Source organism: Apium graveolens, chromosome 4 (genome assembly GCF_009905375.1).
Source record: "Apium graveolens cultivar Ventura chromosome 4, ASM990537v1, whole genome shotgun sequence".
NCBI classification, from domain to species: Eukaryota; Viridiplantae; Streptophyta; class Magnoliopsida; order Apiales; family Apiaceae; genus Apium; species Apium graveolens.
The window spans coordinates 277,486,252-277,499,677 of NC_133650.1; the positions used below are offsets into that span (position 1 = coordinate 277,486,252).

General features: G+C 29.0%; 1 protein-coding gene across 1 annotated transcript; it reads left to right on the forward strand.

The window, feature by feature from the left end:
• The first annotated feature begins 9,252 nt into the window (after positions 1–9,252).
• Positions 9,253–12,027, forward strand: LOC141717171 (glutamate receptor 2.2-like). Its single transcript, XM_074519278.1, has 3 exons — positions 9,253–10,473; positions 10,586–10,904; positions 10,989–12,027. Exons 1-3 carry the CDS (start codon positions 9,352–9,354, stop codon positions 11,765–11,767), a joined length of 2,220 nt encoding a protein of 739 aa, XP_074375379.1. The 5' UTR covers positions 9,253–9,351; the 3' UTR covers positions 11,768–12,027.
• Positions 12,028–13,426: the final 1,399 nt, after the last annotated feature.

Below are 13,426 nucleotides of genomic sequence, written 5' to 3' on the forward strand. Positions count from 1 at the left end.
ATAAAATCATAACAACTAAAAAATGCTTGCCAATTTCTTCTTTTATTTAATTCTGGTAAAAGGTCAATTTTATTGAATATAAATGATCTTACTTGAGTATTATCTGTTCTTACAACAAATTTTACAGGTAGTAAATGATAATGAAATCTTTTAATTCCTAATTTTACCGCTAATAATTCCTTTTTATTAATATGATAATTCTTTTCATTGGGTTTCCAAGTTCCAGCTGCATATCCACATATTAAAGGGTTTTCTTTATCAATATCATCCTTTTCAAAAGCTACTAATACTGCTCCCCATCCTATATCACTAGCATCTGTAAATAATTCTAATTGATCACTATCTTTGGGTAATCGTAATTTAGGTAGATTTTCTACCTTTGTTTTTAGTATTCTTATTGCATTTGTATGATCTTCTTTCCATTCAAAAGTTTTATTTTTCTTTATTAAGTCTTGTAGTGGTTTCCTTAATTTTGGTAAGTCTTTTATATAATCTAAAGCGTAATTTACTATTCCTAAGAATTGTTGTACTTTTTTTTTATTTTCTAATGTTTCTTTAAAATTCCTTATTTTTGTTGAAATATGTTCTTGTAGTTGAATTCCTTCAGAATCTATAATATATCCTAAATATTCTATTTTATGTTTAAATATTTCTGATTTCTTTTCCGATAATAGGATTCCATGTTTTCTAATAGTGTGAATAAATATATCTAGATGTTTCGAATGATCTGTTAAATTATCACAAAATATTAACATATCATCAATATATACTAGAATAAAATCATTCATTTCTCTAAATATTTTATCCATTCTTCTTTGGAATATTTGTGGGACTGTTCTTAATCCAAATGGTAGTACTATCCATTCATAATGTCCTTGTGGTACACTAAATGCTGTTAAACATCTAGATTCTTTAGTTAATTTTATTTGCCAATATCCGCTTTTACAATCAAATTTACTAAACCATTTTTTATTACTTGTTTGGTTTATTAAATTTCTTTTATATGGTAGGAAATATCCATCAAATATAGTCTTTTTATTTAGTTCTCGATAATCTATTACCATTCTAGCTTTTCCTCTTTTTACTTCATTATGATTTCTTACTAAAAACGCTGGGCTACTATGCAGACTTTTACTTTCTTTTATTAGTCCTAAGTTTAATAATTCTTTTATTTGAACTCCTAACTCCTTTTGATCTGTTGGACTATATCTTATCGATCTGTTTCTAATTATATCATTAGGATTTATTAGTTTTATTTCAGCGTATATTTTTTCTTTTTCCCATAACTTCATTGGATGTTCTCCAAAATTTATTTCTAAGGCTTTTAAATATTTTTGTTTTAATATTCTAAATTAGTTTTTCTTTCGGCTTTAATATTACTTATTTCTATTGATTTTACAGGTACTATTCTTTTTAATACTATCCATTTTTCGCAAGGTGTTAACAAACTTATCCTGTCTTGTTTTATTATTTGAGTTTTAAAAGAATCTAAAAAGTTATTTCCTAGTAACATCTGTTGTTTCATATTATTTTCCTGGTATATTATAGGTAACCTAAACCTTGTTTTTCCTAATATAAATCTTACATTTTCTGCAATTATATCTATTTTTTTTTATGGTTATTGAATCCTGTTACAATTATTCTATTTTTAGTACGGTTCTATTTGTGTTGAGTAAATACTTCTTCTTTAGCTAACCAGATATCTGCTCCACTATCTATAAATATCTTTTGTTTTATATATTTAGTAGGTTTATATTCTACCTGTGCTTCAATATATATTGCTACCATTCTATTTTATTCAGTAGTTAAACTTTCATCATCACTATCATTTTCATTTATGTAATTTATTTCCTTTGGTTCTGTCTCACTTATATAAAATACTTCTTCATCATACCAGTTATTATTATCTTCTCTTATATATTCTAATTTTATTATTAATTCGGTAGTATCTATGTATTTTACTCCTTTTTGTTGTAATTTAGGACACTTATTTGCATAATGTCCTTTTTCATTACAATTCCAACATTTACAATCTGCTATTTTCGTTTTATTTCTTTTTCTAAACTTTCTCTTATATCTAAATCTCTTTCTATTTTCAGGAGTATTTCTATATTTTTTAAATTTTCTTCTTTTAAATTTTCGATTAAATGGTCTATAAGGTCTATAGGTTTTATTTTGTTTTTTATAATATTCATTTTGATTATTATAATTTGTTTTTCTATATTTCCTATATTTCCTTCCAGTTTTATAATTTTGATTATCACATCCAAATATTAATTTTTTCTCTGTGAAATTACAGATTTCTCTTAATCCTTGTTTTTTATCCTTTTTAATTCTTTGTTGAATTCTATATTCCTCACATTTTCGAGTTAAATATGCTCTTAATAATCTAATTCTTTCTCCTAATGTATTTTCCTTAGGTTCTAGATTATTATATTTTTTAGTTATTTCGGTATTATAAGGTGAAGGTAAATGATCATAATACAATTGTTGATATACTAAGCTTTCATTGGGTAAAAACTTAGCTTCAAAAAAGAATTTAGTAAAACTTATAGTATATTCTGGTAATTTACTAATCCTACAACATTTCATATTATTTAGATACATTGTTATTTCTAATTTTCTTTCTACTGTTATATTTTCTTGAGCTACAAACCATCTTTCTCCTGGAAATTCTCTTTTTAATAATATATCAAATACGTTTAACGTATCTTTCCAGCTTCTAGCATACATTCTTACTTATCCTTTTAATTCATAAATAATATTTTCTAACCAAAATGCTGCTTTTCCTACAATTGTTTTTGATATTAGTTCAAAAACATAATCCAGATCTTTTATATTTTTTGAATTCATTAAGGCTATATACATCCCTAAATTCCAATCTTTTATTCTTCTACTTATTTCTTGATCGTCGTAGACATTATCTAAATCTAGAAAATATCCATTTATATTTATTCCTTGGTTTATTGATCCTATGAAGTCTTGTACTTCGTTTTGTTGTCCTATAGGTATATTTCCTGGCATTTTAATATTATTTTTAGTTATTGTATGATCTTCTATTTCTTCTTCTGGGTATGCATCTTCATCCATTATATTATCTGATTCGGTTTCATAATTTGTTTGTTTATGCGAAGTTTCTCTTTTTTCTATGTCACTTCATCGCTTTTTTCTTCATTTGTTATGATTGCATTTACGGTTTTTCCAAGTGCTTCTAATATTTCTTTATTTTCTTTTATTATCATTTCCTTTTCCTCATTATCTGACTCCTCTAAGTAATTTAATCCTTCTTCTCCTAGATTAGTATCTGATTCACTTGTATTACTGCTCTCATCTTGTTCTTTGTTCGTTTCTGGATTACTATCGTCAGACTTAATAATTTCCTTTCCTTTTAATTCTATTTTTAATTGATTAATCTCATTTTTTAAATTATCTATTTCTTTTCATATATTTATTACTTCTAACTTTGTTTCTTTTAATTCTTTCTTTTGGGTTTTATATTTTTTTTTATAAAATTTATATTTATTTAACCATTCTATATTGGTTTTAGTTTTTAATTTAGCATTTTCTTTTCTTAATTCTTCTAATTTATCTTTTCTTATTTCTTGTTTTATAGGTTCATATTTTTGTCTTTCTTTTTCCATTAACTCTTTCCCATGTTTTTTAAGAAATATTATAGCACTATGTTCTGTTATAAACATTTTTCTAGAATTTTCCTGATTTATGAAGTTCTGCTAAACCATTTATTGCTCTTTTAACCCCTATAGTCATTTTATGTTTCGATTTGCTTATATCCGTTAATATAGGTTCTTTAGTTCTTCCTATTACTGTTATAGGTACTATTTCTGGTTCTTCTGTTTCGTCTTTAATTATTTTCTTTTCTTTATTTTGTTCTAAACTATTTTGTATAATGGTTAACTTGTCTAATATTTGTTTAAAGATTGAGATTTCTGACATATTCCATAACGCTGTTATTTCTTCCTTAATTAATTTTCTATTAATTTCTTGATTTTCTTCCATCTTTTTTAATATAGCGTTTAAACTTTCTTTTATAAATATTTCGTTCCAAATATCTTTTATTTGATTTTCAGTATTATTCATATTTATATACTCGTTTTCTCCATTCTCCTTCAATTATCCATGTTTTTCTTTTCTTACCTTTTATTTTCTCTAATTCTTTTACTTCTTCCTCTAGTTTTTCTTTTTCTTTTAAGTATTGTAGTTCTTTTTCTTGAGACATAATTAATGTTTCTTTTATTATCTTATTAATAGTTTCTATTTCATCTTTCTTCTCGTTTATCACCTTTTCAGGGTTCATATTCTGTCTATAAATCTTAATTTATTCTGATCATTTATTTTTATTCCTTCATTCGTTATATTATATTTTATTTCATTTAAGAAATCCATTCCTAATAATAGTTGATAACTAACGTCATTTTCTATCACTCCTAGACTTATATTATATTCTAAGTCTAAAATTTTTAATCTTAATTTTATATCTTTTGTTATTATTATTTCTCTCGAACTATTTGGTTCAGTTATTATTTGAGGTTCTATTTCCTCACATTTGTTTGAGTCAACTTCAGTTATATGTATTTGACTTTTTGTTGCTCCAGTATTTATTTCTGTTATGACTTCTTTGGCAAATATTCCATTAAATATTATTGTTTTTATTCTTAATTTATCTGATTCATAACACGGTAATTCTATTAAATCTAATTTTCTACTGGTCATACTCATTGATCAAACTAATTTTATAGGGTTTTGTTCTCTTCTAAAACTTAATCTAGATCCTTCTCATATTGGTTTAATTCTTTGTGTTAGAATTATTTGTCTATTACTAAAGTCTATTGTAAATTCTTCTGGGATTGTTATTTGAGATTCTTCTTTATGTTCAATTTTTTCTAATATATCATTATATAATTTTGGTACTATTATTCCTAATTCCGTTTGTTTCTTTACATGATGGTTTCAGTCATAGCATATACTATTTTAGTTTTTATACTAATTACCTTACTTCCCTTTTGCATTTTTATTCCATCAAATTTATAATATAATGTTAAAGATCTTTCTTTATTTTCATCTCTTAATGATATGCTAAAATCAGGTTGTATTATAAATTTTAATTTCTGATATATCAAGTTTCCTTTTACTACTGCTATTAATGAATCTTGTATATTTCCTATTATTCTATCGTCTAGTACATATATCTGTATAGGAGTATCAATATTTTTCTGAAAATATGCTTTTATTGTAAATTCTATTGCTCCAAAATAAATATTTTTTAGTTTATTTGCTTCTTTTTGTTTTAATTTAGATAGTTCTCTTTTTATCAAACCATCTGTTATTAAATTTATTTTTGCTTTTCTATTTATCGTATCTATGTCTATTACATTTTCATGTTTTTGAGCTATATATCTAACTTCTTTATTTCTTTCAAAATATGATGTTTTGAATATCTTTTTTATTGTTAGTTCTTCTGTTTCACTTTGGATTTGATTATATATATCCGGTTTAAAACTTAGAGTTTGTGATGTTCCTTCTTCGTATTCATCCATTTTGATGATATACATCTTGTTTTTCACTTGATTTTTCTAATGACATTTTTTCAAACTGTATTATTATCCAGTTATATTACTTGATAAAATTATTCTTTTAAGTCCTTGTATTCTTAGTTTATTATTTCTAAATTTTATTATCATATTTCCAAGTTGTTGATAACATCTTATTATTTCATCCCTATTTTCTCTTGTCCATTCAATTTCATTTTTTCTTTCTTGCAATTTATCTAGTGCTATTTCTAGTTTTTCTTGATTTTTTATTAATTCTTTTATTTTTCTATTATTTCTAGTTATTGCATTTGGATCTATCCAATTCATTTTTTAATTTTTTGCCTTAAATCATTTATTAATTTATATTGTTCAGTTAATACTTCTTTTAAGTCTTTTATTTGAATTTCTAAATTAATTTCTTTAATAAATTTTTCTCGTTTTATTAAAAGATTTTCTTCTTCCAGTCTTCTAATTTTTTCATCCCTCTCTTCCAACATTGTTCGTAACCTAGCTATAATATCTAATTTTTCATTTATTATTTGCATACTTATTTTACAACTTTCAATATGTTGATTTATATCTTTATTGAAAGTAAAGTTTTTATCTGCTATCATTTTAATATTTTTTAACTTATAATCTTCCATAAATCAAATATTTATTTATTTTATTTATATAAATATATTAACTGTGAATATAGATTTTTCTTACACATTTGTTTTATTTCTTTATTTTCTACTATAAAATAAATTAATAGATTTGCTATTATTTTAGACTTATAACTTTTATTATTATCTCTTAGTATTTTTGCTGGAGGTCTCATTTAATTTTTATATTTTAATCTTGATATTTCGTGTTTTACTATTCATATTTATAATTACTATTTAATTTTCACTATTCATTAGTTACTATTCATTGATTATTATTCATTCCGAAATTTTAGTGATTTACTACTATTTGCTACAGTGATTTACTGTTCATATTCTCGGCCTATTTTCTAGCTCTGATACCAGATTGATTGGGGACCGTTTTTTATATCTGATAACCCTAAAGAGGGAAGACACACACATATATAAATCATAAGATAGTCCGTTGAGACGCCAGGAGTTGCAGAGCCCAAGATGACGGGGAAGTCGAAATAGGGCATAACATTCACCAGGGACTCCGGTGAGCTGTTCTTGATTCATCAACTTTATAATTGTTTAAATGGTTTTGCTTATTTGGTATGCGATTAATATGATAGGATACTTAAATATATAAAAATAACTGTTATGTGTAAATTGTTATGGATTGTAGAGAAATTATAAAATCATGTTTTATGATTTATATATCTGTGTGCCTTCCCTCTTTAGGGTTATCAGATATAAAAAACGATCCCCAATCAATCTGGCTCTCTATCTATTTATTTCACTACGATTACTATTTGTACGTATTTCGATACCTTTATTAAATATAGTTTCGTAATATTTTTTAATTTTTTTTTGAATAAAAATTTAAACGTAAAACTTTTATACAGAAAAGAAATTTAAAAGATATAATAGAGTTATCTTTAAATAAGCATTAAAAAGTATGCCAAAAAATGAGGTAGAAAATTAAATGGGATTGAGGAAATATTATTTTGCTCAGAGAAAGGAATACCTTGATGAGTTGGTTTACTTTTTTGCCAGTACTTTCTGTTCTTTAATTAACTGAAGTAAATAAGTCAAGTGTGACTATTTATTTGTCACCTTTGAGGCTGTGACAGCAGTGGCCTAATAAGTTTATTAAGTCATCTCTTAATTATAACAAGATGACTTATTCAAAAGATCACAAAATATTTTAGTATGTATATAATTTAACGATTATATATGGACTAATAACAGACAAAATCCTCAATATGTATGTTATCTATTAGCTCCGAAATATTTCATAAAACCCGCTTGCCGTACAATAACCTAACGAATCTAGACTTTGTATATATATAATATAAGAAACTACTTAAATAAATTAAACTCTGCATTGAGGGGGTCAGTTCCTTATAATTAGTTTTAGATTCTTTTGCGGTAACTAAAAGTCAGCCCCTTAAAGTACTCAAGGTATAATATTAATTTAATTTTTACGGTAACTTATTCTGATAAATAGATGACCCAAGTGATCACGACCGAGTAAATGTCCCAAGGCACTGCTGTTCTTATTCAATACATACGTAATCATCAGAATATTCAATGAGACTTTCTAATTTAAAGAAGAATCAGTTGATTAGAAATTCTACATATATACCTAATCATGGTTCACAACTATTATTATCATTTACTTGAACATAAACTTACACTAAGCCCCTTTGATTCTTTCTGAGCTCCTTTAGTTCCACACACAACTGAGAATAAAGTCAAATGATGGGATTTGTTGTTCATGATCGTGTTTTCAGATGCTTAATCATATACCTTCTGCTATATTCGCCCTACATAGCAGCCAACAGTAATCATGCGAAGCTTCATCGTATTGGAGGTATCACTGATTACTCCTCTATCTTTGGCAAACAGCAGAAAACAGCAATGGAGATGGCTATAGTTGATTGTTATGCTCATGTACCCTTGCATCATCGTGTCGCCTTGCATGTTATGGACTCTGGAAAGGATCCTCTTAAAGCAGCTTCTTCGGGTAATAAACCATCATAATTTTTAATTCTCTAAGTGCAAATGCCCACTACAAAAAAATCGGACATTTATGCCCTCGCTGATTTCCGACCAACATTGAATGATCGGAAAAAATAGCTTATAACCTAATGAAACAATTGGTCGGAAAAAAAAATCATAAGCTCATTTCTTACCAATTTTGGTAGCCAGAAATGTTCGTTTTTCTTGTAGTGGTCATTCATAATATGGCCGAAACAAATTTTATGCAAGATATGGAGCTTATAGTAGTTGATTTTCGTAGCCAGAAACACACAAGCTTAGGCAAAGTACTCCAAATATACAGAATATAAGCCTCTTCACTTGAAAAGCAAATGCATACACTGATTCATTAATGAAAAATTAGTCAACCCCCTCTGCAACTTTTCTCAGGCCACGGCAGCTACCGATACAATATAATGTAATGTATGTATTGGACGTACGACTTTCAGTTTTAATTAGTTTAGCGAGCAGATTCAGTTATAAAAGTCAGCATGCGCATAGTGGAAATACTACTAAAAAGCATGCGTATAACATCACATTTCTCCAGTTACTTGGGCTTAGTATGAGTATATTTATTATATTACGATAATGTACTTATAATTTTAATATACTAACCAGATCTAGTTAGATTTGATAATCATAATGTTGAATAAGTCCAATTTCAAAACATTTTTGTAGCTAAAGCAAGGTTTTCTAGAGGATCGGATAGCTAACAAATATGTATTCAAGTGTAATATGAGATATATAGTGCAAATTTGAAGATGATACATATAAACAAAACGCAAATCGATCTCAGCAAATCATTGTATTGATACTTATATCACTTTTAAACTATCTGTAACTTGGTTGGTTTTATTTATTGTTAAGTTTGACTTCAGTCATGATGCATTTGTAGGACAAACCAATTGAATGATCCCCTAGAATCCTTTGTTGTTACTATTGTTGCAGTGTTCTGATAGTTGCGTTTGCCTTGTATATTTGCAGCTAAGAAATTAATCCAGAAAAAGAATGCAAGTGCAATCATTGGCTTAGATAGATGGGAAGATGTGGCCTTTATTTCTCAACTTGGTAACACATCACAAGTTCCAATTCTTTCATTGGCCAATGACATCCCCTCTTCGGCCCCTAGCCAACTGCCATTTCTGGTAAATATGGCTCGCTCTCAAGGCGCTCAGATGAAAGCAGTGGCAGCCATAGTTCAAAGCTGGCAATGGCGGAAAGTAACCGTCATTTATGAAGACACAGCCTCAAGTATCAATGGAATCTTTCCTCACCTTATTGATGCTCTTCAAGAATTGGAAGTAGATGTTGATTACTATCTGCCTCTTCAAGCCTTTCCTCCATGTTCTGTACATGAAAAGCTGGGGGATCTCCGAAGAAGGCAAAGTAGAGTTTTCATTGTCCACACTTCAAGTGAACTGGCAATCAATGTTTTCATGGAAGCCAAGCGACTGAGAATGATGAAAAAAGAGTTTGTTTGGATCACCACGGAGAGCATTTCAAATTTCATTGGTTCTTTTAATTCGTCCACAATATCTGTTATGCAAGGTGTCCTCGGAGTAATGGGGTTCTCTGCCTTCCACGGTCAGATGCAATACAAGAACTTCTCCAAGCGTTTCAAGGCTAAATTTCAATCAGTGTACCCAACTCAGAAATATGTGGAACCTGGAAATTCAGCTCTGAATGCCTATGATGCTGTATACACCGCGGTATTAGCAATTGAAGGGAAACAAAATCCGAAATCTCTTGCATATAACTTAATCAACAATACCTCAGTGGATGGGCAAAAATTACTGGCAAGAATATTGGAGAGCAAATTTATAGGATTAAGTGGAGAGGTGATATTTAAAGGAGGAACTCTGGCACCATCAACTATTTTTCAGATTGTTAATGTCATTGGTAAAAGTTCTCTAAAACTCGGATTCTGGTCTGAAGGATTAGGATTCTCAATGAAAATTGATAAGGGAAGTAGATACAGCAAGTCTATGAATATATTGGGGCAAGTTAATTGGCCAGGACGTGCTTCCACAGTTCCTAGAGGTTGGGCGGTTGCAACAAAGACCAACAGGCTTAGAATAGGAGTACCTGGTCACAACACATTCAAAGGATTCGTGAATGTCACATATGAACATCCTGGGGGACAGCCAATCGTGACAGGATTGTCAATTGATGTGTTCAAAGCTGTTGTTCGAAGTTTACCATACAACTTACTTTATGACTTTTTCCCCTACAATGGAACTTATGATTCACTAGTCCAGGAGATTAGTCTGACGGTAATTAGCTACTCTATGCTAAGATTATCTTACCAAAATTTTGCTTCTTATCTCTCTTCTATAGAATTTTACATATACTAATTTTGCTAATTTAATGATTGGCCTCCTGAAGACTTTCGACGCGGTGGTCGGGGACACAACTATAGTGGCTAACCGCTGTGCGTATGCAGAGTTTTCACAGCCTTACTCCGACTCAGGTTTACAGTTGCTGCTGTATACAAAGTCGAAAACATCTGCCACTCGAGCATGGCTTTTCATGAAGCCATTCTCAACGTCCACCTGGATTTCTACCGCAGTTGTCAACTTGTACAGTGGCTTCGTCGTGTGGTACATTGAGCGCCAGACAAATAGAGACTTCGAAGGAAGTTGGTTAAAACAATGTGGAACCATTATTTGGCTAGCGTTCACCACCCTCTTCACATCTTTACAAGGTAACAATCGTAATTTACTCTCTTAGTTAATCTGCTTGTTATCTTTTACTTCACTGTCATTAATCTAAAAGTTGCAAATGGCAGGTGACAAATTGCACAGCAACTTGTCTCGGATGGCTGCAGTGGTCTGGTTGTTCGTGGCTTTAGCTTTAACCTCCAGTTATACAGCTAGTTTGACTTCGTTGCTCACAATTCAGAATCTTGATCTGCCAGTGACTAATGTAGAAACTTTAAGAAGGACCGGTGCAAAAGTTGGGTGCAATGGAAATTCTTTCGTCGTCAAGTATCTGGAAAAGGTCTTGAAATTTGAACCACAAAACATCGAGAAGATATATGTAGAGGATAACTATCCCGAGGCCCTTAAGAGTGGGAAGATCGCTGCTGCTTTTCTCGAAGTTCCGTATATCAAAGTCCTCCTTGCTAAAAATTGCAACGGATATACAGCCGGAGAGTCATTCAAAGTGGGAGGTTTTGGATTTGTATTTCCAAAGGGTGACCCATTGCTTTCGGACATCTCTCAAGGAGTTCTTGATGTATCAGAGAGTGGAACCCTACTAACGCTAGAGAACTCTATGTTGAAATCGTACAAATGTTCACAATCTGAAGACGATGTTGATTATAGTCTTGGATTCGATAGTTTCTGGGGTCTCTTTGCTATCACTGCCGGAGCATCAACTCTAGCTTTATTGCTCTATTTGTTTCCTTGTGGTATTCCAAAATGGCCTATTTTTAGCAGCAAAGTGTTTATAGAAACAGAGTCAGAGCATGAGATGCACAACCTGCCCGCGACATATGTTTCACCACAACATGATCCAGACCAAGATGAAAACGGCTTATTTCGGGCAGAAATGAAGAACCGATGACCATATTGTTTCTCAGTATCGTCACCCTTTTTAGACGACTAGTGTAGCAAGTAGCAATACAATGTAGTATGCTAGTGTGCATAGTTTAACGAATGCTGTGAATTTGCATAGGTTGGATTCAGGTAGATTACGAAAATATATGTGGCTCGCTATTGACTAAGAAAATTCAGAGCTCTGTTTCGACTCTCGTGTCACCTAAACAGACCTGTCCATTTGTTGGTGTTCGTAAACTATGCATCGAATACCCTTTCTAATCGTGTACCGGAAGATCAAGTACTAAACAGACTCATTTGAGAGATTCTCATGTACTTTGTTCGTGTACCTCTCTACAAAATATTGAATTTGTAGGTAAAAATTTACATGAAATTAAGGTAAAAAAATTTATATGAAATATATACATGTATATATATATATATAACATTTACATTTGTCTATATTCTTTTACTTTAATATCATTATACTTATGATCATGAGTCAATAAACACAGCAGTATTAATGCATTATTATTGTGCCTTAATAATAATACTCTAATAGGAACCATTAATGTGCCTTAATAATAATACTTGACCTTTAGGTAATACTATTCTCATAATCTTATTTTTAAGTTACGTACATATTTCAAAGAATATTTATTAATCTAACATTTATATCGCAGTATATTAAGACATAATAAATTATAAAGGGAATAATCGATAAAACATAAATATTAATAATCCAAATATTTTAAACTAAAACATTATAGTGTTGTTTTAGGTCACAAACACTAACAATATCCCACTTCACTACGCCAATCACCATGTACAACATTATCACTACTATGCACTTTACATATATATCTCTTTGATCATTAACTCATTAATAAGGTGATATCGCCTAAGGACATGCCCAAACAGTCTCTTAGCTGTTTCGATATTATAGAATCATCAATATTCTTGCTGTGAACTATTCCAGTTAACATCACTTATATTTAGACAAAATACAAAACAAACATAAACACATGATATATATATATATATATATATAGATATAAGTCATTTATACTTACATTATTATACAACTGTAGGATATTTTAAAAGTATTTATTATAAATATATATATATATATATATATTTACATTTATTTATCATAAATATACATATTAATAACCACTATTAATAAGAGAAATCTTTTTTTAAGTGGTACATTTGTTTCACTTAATTTTTGATTCCACCACCTTTTGGTTTCATTTTTATGATTCATGTTATAAGTATAAGTATATTATTTATATCTTTTTTGATTTCTGTATGATTTATAATTTTATATGTATTATTTTACCCATTTTTGAATTTTAAAAGTCATGTTTTTTTATTATTCTTATAGGTTTAAATCCTATTTTTAATTAAGTTTTAAAATAAATAGGTTTATAAATTCGCTCAACTAAATAGGTTCCGAAAAAGATGAAACACAGCCAAGTAAATACGTCATGTGTTTAAATTGGAATATTTTAATTTAGAATTTTTTAATTAGTTGGTGGAATTTCATTTTAATCAAATAATATGGATATTATAGACACTGTATTTTGGTTTCACACCTGAAAAATAATAAATATGTTCAAACAGTATTATGATTACAATTCTATTTTTATAGAACTAAATTATTTCTTGATAGGTACTTGGTTTT